Source organism: Staurois parvus, unplaced genomic scaffold (genome assembly GCF_062004578.1).
Source record: "Staurois parvus isolate SC_StPar_1 unplaced genomic scaffold, SC_StPar_1.0 ptg002749l, whole genome shotgun sequence".
Taxonomy (NCBI): domain Eukaryota; kingdom Metazoa; phylum Chordata; class Amphibia; order Anura; family Ranidae; genus Staurois; species Staurois parvus.
Genome location: NW_028320545.1, coordinates 234,693 through 256,509, shown reverse-complemented (window position 1 = coordinate 256,509; position 21,817 = coordinate 234,693). Strand labels below are relative to the sequence as shown.

At 47.2% G+C, this 21,817-nt stretch overlaps 2 protein-coding genes across 2 annotated transcripts in view; both read left to right on the top strand.

Annotated features, from left to right (window-relative positions):
• The window catches only part of SEMA3F (semaphorin 3F), a 152,534-nt gene extending 140,771 nt beyond the window's left edge, over positions 1–11,763 (top strand). The window contains exons 16-19 of the mRNA XM_089666516.1: positions 3,111–3,280; positions 3,429–3,496; positions 5,800–5,933; positions 8,407–11,763. Coding sequence (XP_089522642.1) covers positions 3,111–3,280; positions 3,429–3,496; positions 5,800–5,933; positions 8,407–8,808 — 774 coding nt within the window. The 3' untranslated portion in view covers positions 8,809–11,763. The remainder of the gene's footprint in view (positions 1–3,110; positions 3,281–3,428; positions 3,497–5,799; positions 5,934–8,406) is intronic.
• On the top strand, positions 10,178–11,763 carry LOC149429350 (uncharacterized). The gene is made up of 2 exons (XM_089666515.1): positions 10,178–10,733; positions 10,790–11,763. Exons 1-2 carry the CDS (start codon positions 10,645–10,647, stop codon positions 11,664–11,666), a joined length of 966 nt encoding a protein of 321 aa, XP_089522641.1. The 5' UTR covers positions 10,178–10,644; the 3' UTR covers positions 11,667–11,763.
• Positions 11,764–21,817: the final 10,054 nt, after the last annotated feature.

The window sequence follows — 21,817 nt, the reverse complement described above, 5'->3', positions numbered from 1 at the left end:
ACGGGGCCCCCCATGGATAAGGGGGTACAACCAGTCCTCCTGTACGGGGCCCCCCGTGGATAAGGGGGTACCACCAGTCCTCCTGTACGAGGCCCCCAGTGGACAAGGGGGTACCACCAGTCCTCCAGTACGGGGATCTCCCTTGGATAAAGGGGTTCCACCAGTCCTCCTGTACAGAGCCCCCCGTGGATAAGGGGGTACCACCAGTCCTTTTGTACAGGGCCCCCCCGTGGATAAGGGGGTACCACCAGTCCTTTTGTACAGGGTGCCCCCCGTGGATAAGGGGGTACCGCCAGTCCTCCAGTACGGGGCCCTCTGTGGATAAGGGGGTACCACCAGTCCTCCAGTACTGGGCCCCCTGTGGATAAGGGGGTACCACCTGTCCTCCTGTACGGGGATCAGGGGGTACCACCAGTCCTGTACGGGGATCCCCCGTAGATAAGCGGGTACCACCAGTCCTCCTGTACGGGGCCCCCCGTTGATAAGGGGGTACCACCAGTCCTCCTGTACGGAGATCCTCTGTGGATAAGGGGGTACCACCAGTCCTCCTGTACGGGGATCCTCTGTGGATAAGGAGGTACCACCAGTCTGCCTGTACGAGGCCCCCCAGTGGATAAGGGGGTACCACTAGTCCTCCTGTATGGGGCCCCCCGTGGATAAGGGGTTACCACCAGTCCTCCTGTACAGGACCCCCGTGGATAAGGGGGTACCACCAGTCCTCCTGTACTGGGATCCCCCGTGGATAAGGGGGTACCACCAGTCCTCCTGTACTGGACCCCCCGTGGATAAGGGGGTAGCGCCAGTCCTGTTTAGTTGCATTCATGGTTCTTACACCAGCGCTGGGTAATGGATATGGGTTACATGTGTTTTTAGCACATTTTTTTATTATTTAGGGTTTTTATTACTTATTGCTTGTCCTTCACAACGTGGGACTCGATGTCACATTTTCGTATTTTGTCATTATCAGTTTTTTGCATAGATGGGTATTTTGAGGGTAATGAATGTATTTGGATTTAGGTGGATTTTTTTCTATATATATGTATTTAGATATTTTTTCTTTGTTTTGAATATCGGTGATGCTTTGGTCTTGTTATTTTAATTTATAATAAAGTGTTACTAAACCCACAGCAGTGCAATCAGTCTGTAGATGCAGGAAAGCGTGCTGGTTATACTCACTGTGGAACCTAAGGGGTTAATCCTCCGCATGGTGTGAAAGGGCAGTTTGATCCTGTCTTCTCTGATCCTCCCCCTTCTTCTACTGTCCCCAATCCATCTGCTGATAGTACAGAGCTCTAGGAGTCACTCTGCACATGCTCGGTTTAGTGTGTATTGCTAGAGAGTTTTTTCTTTGGATGGGATCAGCACAGGGCCAATCAGCACTGTCCAGACAGAGGGTCAGGGGTTATGCAGCATTATAGGACAGCCAAAGCACAAGCTTTAACCAGTGCTCCACTGGACACTGAGAGAAGTCACAAGACTGCTATATACTGCTGATGATAAAAAGTATTTAGCAGTTTATATTTCAAAAAATAATTGCATTCTCATGTTGTGTGTACTGTGGGAGACCAGATATAGTGAATGCAGGGTCCCGGGAGAGCGGATATAGTGAATGCAGGGTCCGGGGAGAGCGGATATAGTGAATGCAGGGTCCGGGGAGACTGAATATAGTGAATGCAGGGTCTGGGAGACCGGATATAGTGAATGCGGGGTCCGGGGAGACCAGATATAGTGAATGCGGGGTCCGGGGAGACCAGATATAGTGAATGCGGGGTCCGGGGAGAGCAGATATGGTGAATGCGGGGTCCGGGGAGAGCGGATATAGTGAATGCAGGGTCCGGGGAGAGCGGATATAGTGAATGCGGGGTCCGGGGAGAGCGGATATAGTGAATGCAGGGTCCGGGGAGACCGGATATAGTGAATGCGGGGTCCGGGGAGAGCGGATATAGTGAATGCAGGGTCCGGGGAGACCGGATATGGGGAATGCGGGGTTCGGGGAGAGCGGATATAGTGAATGCAGGGTCCGGGGAGAGCGGATATAGGGAATGCGGGGTCCGGGGAGAGCGGATATAGTGAATGCAGGGTCCGGGGAGAGCGGATATAGTGAATGCAGGGTCCGGGGAGAGCAGATATAGTGAATGCAGGGTCCGGGGAGAGCGGATATAGTGAATGCGAGGTCCGGGGAGAGCGGATATAGTGAATGCGGGGTCCGGGGAGACCGGATATAGTGAATGCGGGGTCCGGGGAGAGCAGAAACATGAATGAGGGGTCCGGGGAGAGCAAATATAGTGAATGCGGGGTCCGGGGAAAACGGATACAGTGAATGTGGGGTTCAGGAAGAGCGGATATAGTGAATGCAGGGTCCGGGGAGAGCGGATACAGTGAATGCGGGGTCCGGGGAGAGCGGATACGGTGAATGCAGGGTCCGGGGAGAGCGGATACGGTGAATGCAGGGTCCGGGGAGAGCGGATACAGTGAATGCGGGGTCCGGGGAGAGCGGATACGGTGAATGCAGGGTCCGGGGAGAGCGGATATAGTGAATGCGAGGTCCGGGGAGAGCGGATATAGTGAATGCGGGGTCCGGGGAGACCGGATATAGTGAATGCGGGGTCCGGGGAGAGCAGAAACATGAATGAGGGGTCCGGGGAGAGCAAATATAGTGAATGCGGGGTCCGGGGAAAACGGATACAGTGAATGTGGGGTTCAGGAAGAGCGGATATAGTGAATGCAGGGTCCGGGGAGAGCGGATACAGTGAATGCGGGGTCCGGGGAGAGCGGATACGGTGAATGCAGGGTCCGGGGAGAGCGGATACGGTGAATGCAGGGTCCGGGGAGAGCGGATACAGTGAATGCGGGGTCCGGGGAGAGCGGATACGGTGAATGCAGGGTCCAGGGAGAGCGGATACGGTGAATGCGGGGTCCAGGGAGAGCGGATACGGTGAATGCGGGGTCCAGGGAGAGCGGATACGGTGAATGCGGGGTCCTAGGTTTAGTAACACTTTACGGTACCTCTAGCATCAATTTAACACATATTAGTGACATTTACACCTAGTTGTAGTCCAGTCCAATATGCTGGTTTTTCTCACTGGAAATCCTCCTTATACATCTTGCAGCAACAGCTCTATGTGTCCTCCACATCCGGCGTGACTCACCTGGCCCTCCATCGCTGCGACGTGTACGGAGAAGCTTGCGCTGATTGTTGCCTCGCCAGAGACCCGTACTGCGCCTGGGATGGGAAGACGTGTTCCCGCTATTCGGCATCCTCCAAGCGGTACGCAGAGGGGTGAGCCGGGGATTGGCTGGCAGGGAAGAATATGATAACCAGAGATCCGCCCTTCATTATCAGTCTAACAAATGTATGTTTTTTTCTTCTCTTGCTCCATTTTTTCATGTCTTCTCTTCGGTTCGCTCCCGGCTCTTACCCTGGACAGACGAAGCCGGCGTCAGGACGTCAGACATGGAAACCCCATGAGACAGTGTAGAGGGTACAATTCCAATGGTAAGGTTTTGATGTTAAACTATCTACCTGTTGTGCAGGGCTGGGGGCGATGACTTGCAGACTTCTACGTTTATTTCAAATCTATATAGTTACATAGTTAGTCTGGCTGAAAAAAGACAAAAGTCCATCCAGTCCAACCATTAACCACTTGCCGTCCGGCCGCTGTTTATAAACGGTCGGACGGTGACAGTCCAGGGGCGGGTTGCCGTTCATAAACGATTTTCAAGCTGTGCGCGCTCCCTGGGAGCGCGCAGCACCGCGATCCGGTGCCCACTGTGTCTTCCAGACACAGTGGAACACTGATCGTCGTACGGGACCTCTGTGCGAGGTACCGATCATGTGATCACTGATTGGCCAATCAGTGATCACATGCAGAGTAGTAAGCAAGAGGTCACTTCTGACTTCATTGCTTACTACGTGTGAAATCTGTGAATGATCACAGAGATCACATGGTACAGGGCTATTCACAACAACCTTGTACCATGTGACAAGCTGTGACCAATCACATCTCACACAGTAGTTCTCAATGACTGCAAGAATGCAGCTAGAGAGAAGGAGAAATTATTGCTTTTACATCCTTTATGGGTGTAAAAGCAATCAGTGTAAAAAAAAAAAAAAAAATCTTCATCACCGCCCACAAGTAGTACAGTGTCACCATGGTGACACTGTGCTGCTAGGGTGACAGTATGTAAAAGAAAAAAAAAATAATAATATAAAAAAAAATATAAAAATGTAAAACAAATTTTTTCAAATTATACTTTTTGGTTATAAACTAATTTGGGCTTTTTTTTTACTAAAAAGATAACTGAATACATTTTAGATTTATGAAGAAAGATTATTTATTTGCAAAATTTTATAAGAAAAAAACACTTTTTTTTCAACATTTTTGGACTTTTTCATATATATAGCAAAAAAAAATAAAAATCCCAGTGGTGAATAAATACCACCAAAATAAAGCTTTATCTGTCTCAAAAAATGCTAAACAATTCATATGGGTACAGTGTTGCATGACCGCGCAATTGTCATTCAAAGTGTGATAGCGTTGAAAGCTGAAAATTGGCCTGGGCTGGAAGGGGGAGGGGGGGGGAGTGTCCGGACTTGAAATGGTTAAAAAAAAAAGTTATAATCCTACACCCACAGTTGATCCAGAGGAAGGCAAAAAAAAACAATTTGATTCTACAGGGGAAAAAATTATTTCCTGATCCCCCGAGAGGCAATCGAATATTCCCTGGATCAACCTTCCCTGAATCAATGTAATACCCGCAACACTTTTCTTATCCGCTCGCCAATATTGCTACATACATCTTCCACAATCAGATATTTTCCTATTCCGAATGATAAGGTGACGGAAATAAATTCGTAGTTGAGCAGTCCTGCAGTTTGTGCCTCTGCCCCGCCTCCTGTATGTGTTTGTCAGGAATCATAAACCAGGCGGAGACAGAAAGTGCAATTAAAAATCACGCAGTTCAGGAGCGTAGGGTTTGGATGCCAAAGCGGGTACCCAGATGAGCCGAGGTCAGGAAACCAGAAGTCAGTGTAGCCAGGAGATAAAACCAAGAACAGGAATCGGAAAAAAAGCCAACCACTAAGCAGCTTCTGAGCACTGAAAGAAAAGAGCTGCTCGTTAAGTAGCAGGAGCCCAGCCCTGACAGTGTTACTAACAATGATCCAACACTTCACTAACTGCACCCATCTTCAGCTTTCACATAAGCTCCCCATCCACCTCCCTCCTGACCATTACATTAAAGCGGAGCTCCACCCAAAAGGGGAAGATCCACTTTAAGGACTGCTCCGCAGCTCCCAATTAAGGATTGGCACCTTTGGGGGAGTGGGTACCTGAATTTGTCAGGTACCCGCTCCCACTTCCGGTCCCATTGCCTAGGCGACTGGAAGTGGAAGGTGTCCTCCCTCCCGCCCTTCCTCCCTCTCTGTAGTCTTTTGGGACCCGTGACAGGTCCCAGAAGACTACAGGACCATTCAGGAACCTGGCTGTGAAGCTGCAAGCTGTCACAGCCGGGTGCCCACACTGAAGATGCCGGCCTCCTGGAATACAGGACGGCCGGTGAAACGGGCTGCGGGGGGGGGGACACCACGGGACCAAGGGACAGGTAAGAGGCTGTTTTTTAAAAGTCAGCAGCTACAGTTTTTGTAGCTGCTGACTTTTATTTTTTGACAGGGTGAGTGGAACTCCTCTTTAAAAAGCAGGCACTCCATCGCAAGCCTAATACTAACTTTCAGATAACCTAGAGTGCAACTTTTGAATAAGGTGTCTACATAAGACCTATCTTGATTGCTCATTACAGCCAATAAGAATGGGATGGATGCGGCGCAGTATGGAGTAGAAGGTAGCTCCGCCTTCCTGGAATGTCAGCCACGCTCACCCCAGGCCTCCGTGAAATGGATCCTCCAGAAAGACAACTCAGACCGAAAGAAAGAGGTGAGGCACAACTTGTATCAAAGGGTGCAAATGATGCTGGGGAAATTCACACCCGTTTGAGAAAGAGTGGAGGGGAAATTCAAAACATTCATACATAAACCATGCACATGCTACATACACCATGTACATGCTACATACACCATGCACATGCTACCTATCCTTTTCTAGCCAATGCACTAGTCTGTATGCAACAGTCACTTAGATTCCATTATAGCTGGTCTCCAATTACCATGGCAAACAGGACTCCATTATAGCTGGTCTCCAATTACCATGGCAAACAGGACTCCATTATAGCTGGTCTCCAATTACCATGGCAAACAGGACTCCGTTATAGCTGGTCTCCAATTACTATGGCAAACAGGACTCCATTATAGCTGGTCTCCAATTACCATGGCAAACAGGACTCTGTTATAGCTGGTCTCCAATTACCATGGCAAACAGGACTCCATTATAGCTGGTCTCCAATTACCATGGCAAACAGGACTCCGTTATAGCTGGTCTCCAATTACCATGGCAAACAGGACTCCATTATAGCTGGTCTCCAATTACCATGGCAAACAGGACTCCGTTATAGCTGGTCTCCAATTACCATGGCAAACAGGACTCCGTTATAGCTGGTCTCCAATTACCATGGCAAACAGGACTCCATTATAGCTGGTCTCCAATTACCATGGCAAACAGGACTCCGTTATAGCTGGTCTCCAATTACCATGGCAAACAGTACTCTGGGCATTTCAAGCAGCTGCAGGAAAATGTCTTGTATTGTATTCCTGTAATTGTAAATGGCTTGTAGATGCAGATAGATTCTTGTTTAGTAAAGGCTCATTAATATACAACTGGTTTGTTTCCTTAACCCCTTGACTCCGACGTCACACAAATATGCGGCCTCACAGAACTGGGCTTTTTTTCCATCCATGGGGCTGCATATTTGCGTACCTGTCTTTGTGCTGGGAGTGCGCCGCACTGCGCGCTCCCAGCACAAAGACCGCGGTGTCAGTGAGAGCCCCGGGTCCCGTTCTAACGATCGGGACACGAGACTCCCGATTCCCGTTCTAACAATTGGGACCCGGGACTCCCGATTCCCGTTCTAATGATTGGGACCCAGGACTCCTGATTCCAGATCACATGATCGCTGTGATAGCTAATCAGAGGTTAGCACAGCCGCACTGCGCGCTCCCAGCACAAAGACCGCGGTGTCACTGAGAGCCCTGGGTCCCGTTCTAAAGATCGGGACCCGCGACTCCCGATTCCCGTTCTAATAATCAGAACCCGCAACTCCTGATTCCCGTTCTAACAATCGGGACCTGGGGCTCCAGATTCCTATTCTAATGATCGGGACCCAGGACTCCTGATTCTGGGTCACATGATTGCTGTGATAGCCTCTGATTAGCTATCAGTCACTGTGCAGCCCGGCCCCCTTGGTTTTTTTTTCTCTCTCTGTGAATGGAGGAGAGAGATACATTCCATTATACATTGTATCATTATATACATCCTATTATACATCGTATCATTATATACATCCCATTATACATTGTATCATTATATACATCCCATTATACATCGTATCATTATATACATCCTATTATACATTGTATCATTATATACATCCCATTATACATCGTATCATTATATGCATTCCATTATACATTGTATCATTATATACATCCTATTATACATTCCATTATACATTGTATCATTATATACATCCCATTATACATTGTATCATTATATACATCCCATTATACATTGTATCATTATATACATCCCATTATACATTGTATCATTATATACATCCTATTATACATTGTATCATTATATACATCCTATTATACATTGTATCATTATATACATCCCATTATACACTGTATCATTATATACATCCCATTATACATTGTATCATTATATACATTCCATTATACATTGTATCATTATATACATCCCATTATACATTGTATCATTATATACATTCCATTATACATTGTATCATTATATACATCCCATTATACATTGTATCATTATATACATTCCATTATACATTGTATCATTATATACATCCTATTATACATTGTATCATTATATACATTGTATCATTATATACATCCCATTATACATTGTATCATTATATACATTCTATTATACATTGTATCATTATATACAATCCATTATACATTGTATCATTATATACATTCCATTATACATTGTATCATTATATACATCCTATTATACATTGTATCATTATATACATCCTATTATACATTGTATCTCTCTAACTTCTGGCATAGAGAAAAAAAAATGTTTGTTAAAAAAAATAAATATTAAAATAGAAAAGAAAAATTAAGAAAAAATACCTAGAGCAAGGTTTGACATCTAATTCTGTGATCTCCTCTCAGTTTCTATGGCTCTTCAGGAGAAGACCCTCAAAATTATTTAGATAGACCTTCTGATACAGAACCTTCTTTTTTTCTTCTTCTAGTTGCGATCGGAAGGACGATTCTTGAAAACTGACCAGGGTCTGCTAATTCGCTCCCTTCAGCTGTCTGACACCGGCGTCTATCACTGCACGGCTACCGAGAACAACTTCAAACATACGGTCATGAGAGTGCGGCTCCACGTTCTGAGCAGCGAGGCCGTCACGGCAGCCCTTCTCCATTCGGACACCCCGTCTTCCCTGGCGTCCCATCCCGCCGGGTCACCGGGCGCTTACGACGAGTTAGTCCAACTTCTCTCCCAGCCAGAGATGGGACTCATCAACCAGTACTGCCAGGGATATTGGCGTCCCTCCGGGTCAGCCCTCAGCGAAGCAAAAGACCTTCAGGATCAGAAACGGGCGAGGAACCGGAGGAACCACCCGCCCACAGAGGAGCTACAGACATGAGAAACCCCCTCCCGGCCATTGGGTCTTCCTTTCTACCATTACCTTTACTTCCAAACACATCGCATCTCCTTCAGACTAAACCCCTATTTTATTTTCACCTGAACTTTTGTTTTTTTGGTTTTTTTTTTATCAAGGAGAATAAAACTATAAATATATAAATATAAATTTATATATAAATATATATATAAGGAAAGATGGAGAGGTCGCCTTTTCACGGGTCTCTCAGACTTTATTTATTGGGAGGCGCTGAAATGCCCAGTTTGGAGAAGATGAGGACCGACTTCTCCGGGTGTTTGCTATTCTTCAAATTTCTCTCTTGTATAATGTATCCCAAGTCCGAGAGCTCATTACCCACCCACCCATGGATTGCCCACCCACCCATGAATTGCCCATCAACCCATGGATTGCCCACCCACCCATGGATTGCCCACCAGCCCATGGATTGCCCACAGGCCCATGGATTGCCCATCAACCCATGCATTGCCCACCCACCCATGGATTGCCCACCAGCCCATGGATTTCCCACCCACCCATGGATTGTCCATCAACCCATGGATTGCCCACCCGCCCATGGATTGCCCACCAGCCCATGGATTGCCCACCCACCCATGGATTGCCCACCCACCCATGGATTGCCCGGCCGCCTGCAGAACATCTCCGTGTCCATACTCTGCTGCGCACTGCACCTTTTACCACCCACCCTTGGGACTGGATGACCAGCGGTGTGACCGCTGCTGAGCATTGCCTATAACCACTGCGTAGCGTGCCGACCATCACAACCGCCCTGCAGGACGTTCCTTCAGCAAAAAAAAAAATGGCTGACAAACCTGTGGTTAGATCCTGACTCCGCTGGTGAATTTTACCACGCCTCTTTTACGCGGTAAAAAGTCGCATCGAATTTCTGTACATAAACCCAAAACTAGATGGAATACCGCGAAAGGAAAGACGATCGCCGCGCCGAGCGGGCCGAGCCGCGGCTCCAGACGTTTGTGACGAATATCATATTTTCAAAGCTTCCATTATTTTTATTTTGTTTTAGAGGAATTATTCATGTACAAAAATACATATTTTCAACGGCCTACCTAAAAAACAAAAAAAAAAAAAAGAAACGATCTGCCGTTGTGCAAATGTGCTACAGATGTCAGTGTTGCATGGAGGAGCGCCTGCACTTTATCGAAATTGGATGTTTTCTGCTACATGGCGTCTGGACGCGCCCGATCTCGGACTGGGCGCGCGTGTGTCTGGGACTGTGCATTATGTGGGAGGAGCAATGGGGGAGGGGCCTTGTGCGGGACAAGTCTTCCTTTGTTACACGTTGATGGATCTTTAAGACGATTGTCTGTGTTCTGTATAGTACAAGAGAGAAGATACACGTTCCTGATATGGGTCAGGGAAGGGGCCAGGGGGTGCCGGGTATGATTCCCACAGGGGAAAGGGAGGTCAGTGAGTCATGATAACTGTGTATTAGGAGGAGAGGTAAGTGTGTCCTACTATCTGTGTATTAGGAAGAGGGGAGGAGAGGTAAGTGTGTTCTGATATCTGTGTATTAGGAGGAGAGGAAATGTCAGTGTGTCCTGATATCTGTGTATTAGGAGAAGAGGAAACGTCAGTGTGTCCTGATATCTGTGTATTAGGAGGAGAGGTGTGTCCTGCTATCTGTATAGTAAGAAGAGGGGAGGAGAGATAAGTGAGTCCTGATATCTGTGTATTAGGAGGAGAGGTAAGTGTGTCCTGCTATCTGTATAGTAAGAAGAGGGGAGAAGAGGTTAGTGAGTCCTGATATCCGTGTATTAAGAGGGGAGGTCAGTGCATCCGTCTCTGTATTAGAAGGGGCCAATGTGTATGAATGTCCATAATGAAGGACTCATAAAGGATTGGGTCAGTGCGCTTCCAGTCCCCTTGTCTCTATGCCCCTGTCTCCGCGTCTCTGTCTCTGCACACCTGTCTCTACACTCTTGTCTCTGCACCCCTGTTTCTGCACCCCTGTCTCTGCACCCCTGTCTCTGCACTCCTGTCTCTGCACCCCTGTCTCCGCATCCCTTTCTCTGCATTCCTGTCTTCGAGCCCCTGTCTCTGCACGCTGTCTCTGTGCCTCTGTCTCTACACTCCTGTCTCTGCACCCATCTCCTTCTCTGCATTCCTGTCTCTTTGCCCGTCTCCGCACCCTTTTCTCTGCATTCCTGTCTCTGCACCCCTTTCTCTACATTCCTGTCCCTCGCCCCTGTCTCTGCACCCCTTTCTCTGCACCCCTGTCTCTATGCCCCTGTCTCCGCATCCCTTTCTCTGCATTCCTGTCTCCGTGCCCCTGTCTCTGCACCCCTTTCTCTGCGCCTCTGTGTCTACACTCCTATCTCTGCACCTCTCTCCTTTTCTGCACTCCTGTCTCTGCACCTCTGTCTCTGTGCCCCTGTCTCTGCACCTGTCTCCTTCTCTGCACTCCTGTCTCTGCGCCCCTGTCTCCGCACCCCTTTCTCTGCATTCCTGTCTCTGTGCCTGTCTCTGCGCCCCTTTCTCTACATTCCTGTCCCTCACCCCTGTCTCTGCACCTGTCTCTGCACCCCTTTCTCTACATTCCTGTCCCTCGCCCCTGTCTCTGCGCCCCTTTCTCTGCACCCTTTTCTCTGCATTCCTGTCTCTGCATTCCTGTCTCCGTGCCCCTGTTTCTGCTCCCCTGTCTCTGCACCCCTGTCTCTGCTCCCCTGCCTCTGCACCCCAGGGGACTCGGTGCTTTCTGTGCTGATCTCCCTGTATCAGGAAGAACTAAAATAAATAAGATCAAAAACCAAATCCCTAGGAAGTCGCCCCCTTGCTCTTCCCACGTACAGAGAAATTGTCCGCCTGTATATACCTGTAAATGACAATGTAACTATGTTTCTCTCTGCGTTTAAGCCCAAAACGTGCAGTGAATTCTCTCCTGTGGATGAATCGATATAATAAACACTGGCCTGTTTTATACATTGTGGCTCGGGATTTCTGTACGACGAGCACGGAACAGTGTGATCTCCTCTTCCCGGTGCTCCGACCCATGCAGGGAGAACGTAGGACGGCTCATGTGTGGAGACGATGCGATGAGCCTCCGTTACCACGAATGCTGAACACGACATCCGCTTTATTTATCATCATTTTGTTTTTTCACTTTTGATTTACTGAAACCTTTTTTTTTTTTTCCAAAAAATAATTTATTTGATGAGAGAACGAGTTGTGTTTTGTCTGCCATTATTTCATGTTCTATGTACTGAACAGTCGGCATTCATTTGATGAAAGGTGAGGTGTTATTGGTCAGCTTGGCGTTGTACTTCCGTGGTAATTGCGTGGATTGCGGTTACAAGATCTGGACACGCATTTTTAAGGTCCAAACGTAAAAGTTCCTGTATTCACCAATAGCGGGCTGATAAAGAGCCAACACGTTCTGGGGATAATGGAAGTTCCTCCATCAAGGCTGAAGAGTAATGTGCAAAAACCTGCAAATAGGGAACGAGGCATGACTTCCAAAGGAAAAGTACATGCAGTCTAAGGCTGGGGGTCTCCAAAATACCCCCACAGGGCACATCCGGCCCCCTATACCATTCTATGTGGCCCGCAGCTAGGGTCAGTGGTGTATCCCCAATTTGCCTAGATTGAGGGTCAGCAGAGGCTGCCTATGGCCATTTCTGATCTAAGTGGGGACTCAAATGGGGAACCTAAAGTATGGGAGAACTCTGATGGAGACTCTGATGTAAGGGGGGCTGATGTAAGGAGGGACTCTGATGGAGATACTGATGTAAGGGGGGGACCCTGTTGTAAGGGGGAACTCTGATTGAGACCCTCATGTACGGAGGACTTAAATGGGCACCCTAATGTAAGGGGTAACTCTGATGGGAACCCTGATGTAAGGAGGGGCTCTGATGGAGACCCTGAAGTAACGGGGAACTCTGATGGAGACCCTGATGTAAGGTGGGGCTGATGTAAGGAGGGACTCTGATGGAGGCACTGATGTAAGGGGGGGACCCTGATGTAAGGGGTAACTCTGATTGAGACCCTGATGTATGAAGGACTTGAATGGGCACCCTAATGTAAGGGGTAACTCTGATGGAGACCCTGATGTAAGGTGGGGCTGATGTGAGGAGGGACTCTGATAGAGACACTGATGAAAGGGGGGGACCCTGATGTAAGGGGGAATTCTGATTGAGACCCAGATGTACAGAGGACTTGAATGGGCACCCTAATGTAAGGGGTAACTCTGATGAGAACCCTGATGTAAGGAGGGGCTCTGATGGAGACCCTGATGTAAGGGGGGCTGATGTAAGGAGGGACTCTGATAGATACACTGATGTAAGGAGGGATCCCTGATCTAAGGGGGAACTCTGATTGAGACCCTGATGTATGGAGGACTTGAATGGGCACCCTAATGTAAGGGGGTAACTCTGAAGGGAACCCTGATGTAAGGAAGGGCTCTGATGGGGACCCTGATCTAAGGGAGGGACGCTGATAGGAGTCTTCATGTAAGGGGAATTTTGTATTCCTGGCCCATCAATATTTATAAAATGTACAATGTTAGGAGATCCCTGGTCTAAGGAAACATACTGAAGAGAATATAAAAAGCTGTATTCCATTTGAGCCTCTAGTTGAGTGGTTCTGGTAGTAGGTAGTCACACTCAACTGGACTTGTTCTGTAATACTGATTCTTTGCATTCAAAGCAACTGAAGACAAGCCTTGGCGAGCTTCAAAGCATTTTCAACATCACAGAACACATTTGAATGTGACCAAATAGTACTCGATATACCATAACCTGGATACCTCAGAACCTCCTCACAGCCTCCACAGACAACCCTGTTGTTCTGGGACAACCAATGTCTACCTTGACCCATTCCATGATGAAGGTGTTGGTTCTACCTGTGTGGAAGTAAATGTTGGGGTATGTTCCTGGCTGTCCTTAGAACTGAAGAAGTGTCTTGGAGAAACTACAGAACGTCTTCAACAGGAACAAGTCCAGTTGAATGCGACCAAGTCAAGTTGAATGCGACCAACCAGATATATCCTGACCTAGATGCATAAGAACCTTCACAGAGAACCCTGATGTTTGTGAACAATCAACATCTGCTTTGACACATTCCATGATGATTGGATGAAGGCATTGGTGCTGAGTGTGTGGATACAAATATTGGGGTACGTTCCTGACACTCATTGGAACTAAAGAAGAGGCTTTGAGAAATGTCTTCGACTTTACAGACCAAGAACAGGTGAATGTGACCAATGACTACTAGATAGACTGCGGCCTGGATACACGAGAACCTTCATAGACTAATTTTGTGGTTGTTTAGCTTTATACCACTAACAATATCTGGAGATAAAACCATAAACTGGAAGTTCTATGTGGTTTAGAAAACTAGTTGAGGTTTCCTAGGACCAGTTGTCCTCTTATGGTGAAATAGGTTGGTTCCATATATACTCTATTTCACTATATAGATCCAGCGAAGGTGCCTTCAGAAATACTCATTTCATGGTCTGAATGTTATTGTGATAGTGAAGAGAATCAAAATGATCTGCATGGGAGTTTACTGACGGCTCCATTTTTCCAGGACTGTTGTAGATGTTTCTGACACTAAAATATAGACAAAGTAAGGAATCAAAGCACCACTCTACTTATAAGGTTCAAAATAAGAGCATACAGAATTCAGCATTAGAATCTGACACATTTCAGGGGTTGCAAAGGTCCTCCTTCTTCAGGGATGAAATCTGAACTGAACTAAAGCAGTGGTCTCCAATCTGCGACCCGTGGGCTGGATGTGGCCCTTTGCTTGCCTTTTTATCGGCCCTTAAGACACTATTCCTCCCACTGACACCAACAGTGGGGTAATATTCCTTTCACTGACACCAACGATGGAGCACTATGCTTTCCACTGACACTATAGATGGGGCACTATTCCTCTAACTGATCCCAATGATGGGCACTTTTCCTTCCACTTATATTAATGATGGGCACTATTCCTCCCACTGACACCAACAATGGGGCACTATTCCTCCCCCTGATACCAATGATGGGGCACTATTCCTCCCACTGACACCAATGATGGGGCACTATTCCTCCCACTGACACCAACAATGGGGCACTATTCCTCCCCCTGATACCAATGATGGGACACTATTCTTCCCAATGACACCAACGATAAGGCACTATTCCTCTAACTAACACCAACAATGGGGCACAATTCCACCTACTGTTACGAACAAGGTGGCACTATTCCTCCCAGTGGCGCCAAAGAATGGGGCACTATTCCTCCAACTGACACCAATGATGGAGCACTATTCCTCCCACTGACACCAATGATGGGGCACTATTCCTCCCACTGACACCAATGATGGGGCACTATTCCTCCCACTGACACCAATGATGGAGCACTATTCTTTCCACTGACACTATAGATGGGGCACTGTTCCTCCCACTGACACCAATGATGGAGCACTATTCCTCCCACTGATACCAATGATGGGGCACTATTCCTCCCACTGACACCAATGACGGGGCACTATTCCTCCCACTGATACCAATGATGGGGCACTATTTCTCCCACTGAAACCAATGATGGAGCACTATTCCTCCCACTGACACCAATGATGGGGCACTATTCCTCCAACCGACACCAATAATGAGGCACTATTCTTTCCACTGACACTATAGATGGGGCACTATTCCTCCCACTGATACCAATGATGGGGCACTATTCCTCCCACTGACACCAATGATGGGGCACTATTCTTTCCACTGACACTATAGATGGGGCACTATTCCTCCCACTGATACCAATGATGGGGCACTATTCCCCCAACTGATACCATAAGTGGGGCACTATTGTACACTGGTAATCGATCAAGAGCAGATCCGAGGTAGAGAGCCAGGAGAAGAGCCAAAGCAGGTCAGGATCAAGCCGGGGCCATACACTGGTAATCAATCAGGAGTAAGCAGGAGCAGATCTGAGGGACAAGCTGAGGTGGAGAGAGAGGGAAACTAGACGCAACTAATAGAAAGGGATGGATATTGAGGATTTGGAGGGGGCAGAAGGGGGCGAGGTGAGGAGGAATGAAGGGCGAAAGATGAAGATGGTAGGGTTGTTCTCTCCTCCATATTGTATCAATAGGTACATTAAACTGACCGCAATGTCTAAGAGAGTCAGATAAGGATGAGGATGTCAAGGGTCACCTACCTCCAAAGGATCAGTGCCGTGGATATGCTACAGAATCGCTGAAGTTCTGGGAATCCTTCTAGTCTGATGCCAAACTAGAACGAAAAAAAAGCTTCACATTAGCTAAAATCCTCATCTTTCCCACATGGAAGAAAAATATTTTTGAAATATTTTTTTTAAATATACTTCCCAAATATGTTGACATATATTTGAAATACTACAATGTTGACCATATTCATATTTCAATAAATATATATATATATATACACACACACATACATATATACACACAAACATATATATACACACATTTTTATATATATATATATATATATATATATATATATATATATATATATATATATTGTATGTTGAAAAATATTTTTTTAAAAATCCATTTTCAAATATACTGTATGACTTTAAAAGTACAAATCTGCATTATTGGAATGCATTTACAAATATATGTAAAATTATATGTTAAAATGACTTTTTTATATGTTAAAAAAAACTGAAGAATATGTTTTTAAAAAATATATTTTTAAAAATACATATATATTTTTTAAATATATTCTTCAGATTATTTTTTTTCATATAAAAAAGTCATTTTAACATATATTTTTACATATATTTGTAAATGCATTCCAATAATGTAGATTTGTAATTTTAAAGACATAAAGTATATTTGAAATATATTTTTAAAAATATTTTTCATATATTTTGTAATAAAAACGCATTTCAACATGCAGTGTATATGTATATATATATTTATTTATTGAAATATATTGAATACGGCCAAAATTGTAGTATTTCAAATATATGTCAATATATTTGGGTAGAGTATTTTAAAAATATATTTCAAATATATTTTTTTTTCCATGGGGGAATGTCCACATGCAGAAGGATGCCAGCGGGGCGAAATGTGTTAGTTGGATGGTCTGGATGGAGCTTGGCTGAAGCCATTCTCATCATCTTGATCACCTGAGCTGCTTCTTAGGAGGGATGGGCACTCTGTGCGCCGAACCGCATTGCAGCGTGAGCCACCTGAGTAATTGGGATGGGGGCGTGGAACATACCCAAAATTTCTTTCCTATGGTCACTGTAACTGAGCTGTCACAATCTGCTCCAAAATGTGTGGGTGCCTGGACCAATAGAAGGAAATATCCGGCCCTTGGGGCACCATTTCTTCCTTATACAAGGAACTTTTCCACCCACTGACACCCACAATTGGTCATAATTACTGCCGCTGACACCAAGAATACAAGGAACTATTCGTCCCACTAACACCAATTATGGGGCATAATTCCTGCCACTGACACCAATGATGGAGCATTATTCCAGTCCCTATTCCATTGACTGACACACACGATACAAGGAACAATTCTTCCCACTGACACCAATAATGGAGCATAATTCTTGCCACTGACACCAATGATGGCTAATGATTCCATTCACTATTTCATCAACTGACACCAATGACACAAGGAACTATTCCTCCCACTGACACCAACAATGTGGCATAAATCCTGCCACTGACTCCAATGATCTAGTACTATTCCATTTACTATTCCATTGTCTGACACCAATGATACAAGGAACTATTCCTCCCATTGACACCAATTATGGGCTATGATTCCTGACACAGACACCAACAATGGGGCGCTATTCCCTCCTACTGACACCAAGGATGAGGTATTGTTTTATTCCAGCCCCTATTCCATTGACTGACACCAACAATACAAGGAACTATTCTTCCCACTGACACCAATAATGGAGCATAACTCCTGCCACTGACACCAATGATGATGAATGATTCCATTCACTAATTCATCGACTGACACCAATGATACAAGGAACTATTCCTCCTACTGACACCAACAATGTGGCACAAGTCCTGCCACTGACACCAATGATCTAGTACTATTCCCTTTACTATTCCATCGTCTGACACCAATGATACAAGGCACAATTCCTCCCACTGACACCAATAATGGGCCATAATTCCTGACACCAACAATGGGGCACTATTCCCCTCCACTGACACCAACAATGGGGCACTATTCCCTCCCACTGACACCAAGGATGAGGTATTGTTTGCTCCCATACTAAGACATTTTCTACTCCCCCTGGCCACAGTTCGCCCCCCTCCCCCAAAGTCTGAAGGACAATAAGTGGCCCTTTGTGTAGAAAGTTTGGAGACCCCTGAAGTATAGTATGGGTGGACCCAGTTCTGCTCTAAGACTGCTACCTCTCTCAGAATGACAAAGGATCGCCTGATGGTAAATTTTCGCATGTGTTCTGAAGAGCATCTGTTACAAAAGTTCATATCACTCTCCAATCACATGCTGAGGGCGGGTCCATGACGGCCTGGGCTCAGAGGAGTCTGGTCATCACTCAACCCAGAAGCCTGAGATTACCTAGTGGTGGGACTTGTGGGGACAGCTCAGTGACACAAAAAAGTGGAGAAACAAAAAGCCAAATCTGGCATATTCCACGCAAAACCCCAAAATGGACAAAATTATTGGCACCTCAAAATTGTAAGAAATAATTGGATTCCAGGTTTGTGACGCTCCTGTAATTTGTCATTAGACTCCCCCATATCCATGATCAGGTGCTGACAATCACACCGACAACCGGGTACAATGGTGAAAAATGGACTCTACCTTTCTGTTGTGTGTCTCTGTGTGCCACATGGAGCATGGAGGAGAGGAAGAGCAGCTAAGAATTGTCTGAGGACTGGAGAACCAAAATGGTGGAAAAGTATGAACAATCTCAAAGTTACAAGTCCATCTCCAGAGATCTTCATGTTCCTGTGTCCACTGTGCGCAACATTGTCAAGATGTTTCCAGCCCATGGCACTGTAGCTAATCTGCCTGGACGTGGAGAAAAGAGAAAAATTGATCAAAGATTGCAATGAAGGATTGTTGGAATGGTGGATAAAGAACCTCCATCAACTTCCAGACAAATCCAAGCTGACCTTCAGCCACCAGGTACATCTGTGTGCGCTCGCACTATACGTTGCCATCTGAATGAAGGGACGCTATAGTAGGAGACCCATGAGGATCCCACCACTGACACAGAAATATGGTAGGAGACCCAGGAGGACCCCACCGCTGACACAGAAATATGGTGGGAGACCCAGGAGGACCCCACTGCTGACACAGAAATATGGTAGGAGACCCAGGAGGACCCCACTGCTGACACAGAAATATGATGGGAGACCCAGGAGGACTCCACCGCTGACACAGAAATATGGTAGGAGACCCAGGAGGACCCCACTGCTGACACAGAAATATGGTGGGAGACCCAGGAGGACCCCACTGCTGACACAGAAATATGGTGGGAGACCCAGGAGGATCCCACTGCTGACACAGAAATATGGTGGGAGACCCAGGAGGATCCCACTGCTGACACAGAAATATGGTAGGAGACCCAGGAGGACCCCACCGCTGACACAGAAATATGGTAGGAGACCCAGGAGGACTCCACCGCTGACACAGAAATATGGTGGGAGACCCAGGAGGACCCCACTGCTGACACAGAAATATGGTAGGAGACCCAGGAGGACCCCACCGCTGACACAGAAATATGGTAGGAGACCCAGGAGGACTCCACCGCTGACACAGAAATATGGTGGGAGACCCAGGAGGACCCCACCGCTGACACAGAAATATGGTAGGAGACCCAGGAGGACTCCACCGCTGACACAGAAATATGGTAGGAGACCCAGGAGGACCCCACTGCTGACACAAAAATATGGTAGGAGGTCCAGGAAGACCTCACCGCTGACACAGAAATATGATAGGAGACCAAGGAGGACCCCACTGCTTGCACAAAATATGGTGGGAGACCCAGGAGGACCCCACCGCTGACAGAAATATGGTAGGAGACCCAGGAGGACCCCACCGCTGACACAGAAATATGGGAGGAGACCCAGGAGGACCCCACCGCCGACACAGAAATATGGTAGGAGGTCCAGGAAGACCCCACTGCTGACAAAGAAATATGGTAGGAGGCCCAGGAGGACCCCACCGCTGATACAGAAATATGGTAGGGGGCCCAGGAGGACCCCACTGCTGACACAGAAATATGGTAGGAGACCCAGGAAGACCCCACCGCTGACACAGAAATATGGTAGGAGGTCCAGGAAGACCCCACTGCTGACACAGAAATATGGTAGGAGACCCAGGAGGACCCCACTGCTGACACAGAAATATGATGGGAGACCCAGGAGGACTCCACCGCTGACACAGAAATATGGTAGGAGACCCAGGAGGACCCCACTGCTGACACAGAAATATGGTGGGAGACCCAGGAGGACCCCACTGCTGACACAGAAATATGGTGGGAGACCCAGGAGGATCCCACTGCTGACACAGAAATATGGTGGGAGACCCAGGAGGATCCCACTGCTGACACAGAAATATGGTAGGAGACCCAGGAGGACCCCACCGCTGACACAGAAATATGATGGGAGACCCAGGAGGACCCCACTGCTGACACAGAAATATGGTAGGAGACCCAGGAGGACCCCACCGCTGACACAGAAATATGGTAGGAGACCCAGGAGGACTCCACCGCTGACACAGAAATATGGTGGGAGACCCAGGAGGACCCCACTGCTGACACAGAAATATGGTAGGAGACCCAGGAGGACCCCACCGCTGACACAGAAATATGGTGGGAGACCCAGGAGGACCCCACTGCTGACACAGAAATATGGTAGGAGACCCAGGAGGACTCCACCGCTGACACAGAAATATGGTAGGAGACCCAGGAGGACCCCACTGCTGACACAAAAATATGGTAGGAGGTCCAGGAAGACCTCACCGCTGACACAGAAATATGATAGGAGACCAAGGAGGACCCCACTGCTTGCACAAAATATGGTGGGAGACCCAGGAGGACCCCACCGCTGACAGAAATATGGTAGGAGACCCAGGAGGACCCCACCGCTGACACAGAAATATGGGAGGAGACCCAGGAGGACCCCACCGCCGACACAGAAATATGGTAGGAGGTCCAGGAAGACCCCACTGCTGACAAAGAAATATGGTAGGAGGCCCAGGAGGACCCCACCGCTGATACAGAAATATGGTAGGGGGCCCAGGAGGACCCCACTGCTGACACAGAAATATGGTAGGAGACCCAGGAAGACCCCACCGCTGACACAGAAATATGGTAGGAGGTCCAGGAAGACCCCACTGCTGACATAGAAATATGGTAGGAGACCCAGGAGGACCCCACTGCTGACATAGAAATATGGTAGGAGGCCCAGGAGGACCCCACTGTTGACACAGAAACAGAAAAAAAAGACAAATTGTAGTTTGTCAAAACTCACCTTAGGAAACCAAAGTCCTTTTGGGAGAATGTGCTATGGAGAGATGGAACAAAATGGCAGCTTCTTGATAAAGTCCATCATTCTACTGCTTTCAGAAAAAGCAATGAGGCCTTTAAAAAAAGGAATCCAGTCCCTCCAGTCACACATGGTGGGGGTCACTTACAGTCCCTCCAGTCACACATGGTGGGGGTCACTTACAGTTCCTCCAGTCACACATGTTGGGGGGGGTCACTGATGTTTTGGGGTTGCTTTGCTGCTTCAGACACTGGCTGTCTTGGCCGTGTGCATGGCATTGTGAAACCTGAAGACTACCAAAGAATTCTGGGGTGCAATGTAGGGCCTGGAATCAGAAAGTTGGGTCTCCATCAGAGGTCATGGGTCTTCCAGCAGGACAATGATCCCAAAGCACACGTCAAAAAGCCCCCAGAAATGGTTTCAAACAAAGCGCTGGAGAGGACTGAACTGGCCAGCAATGAGTCCAGATCTCCATCCCATAGAGCTCCTGTGGAG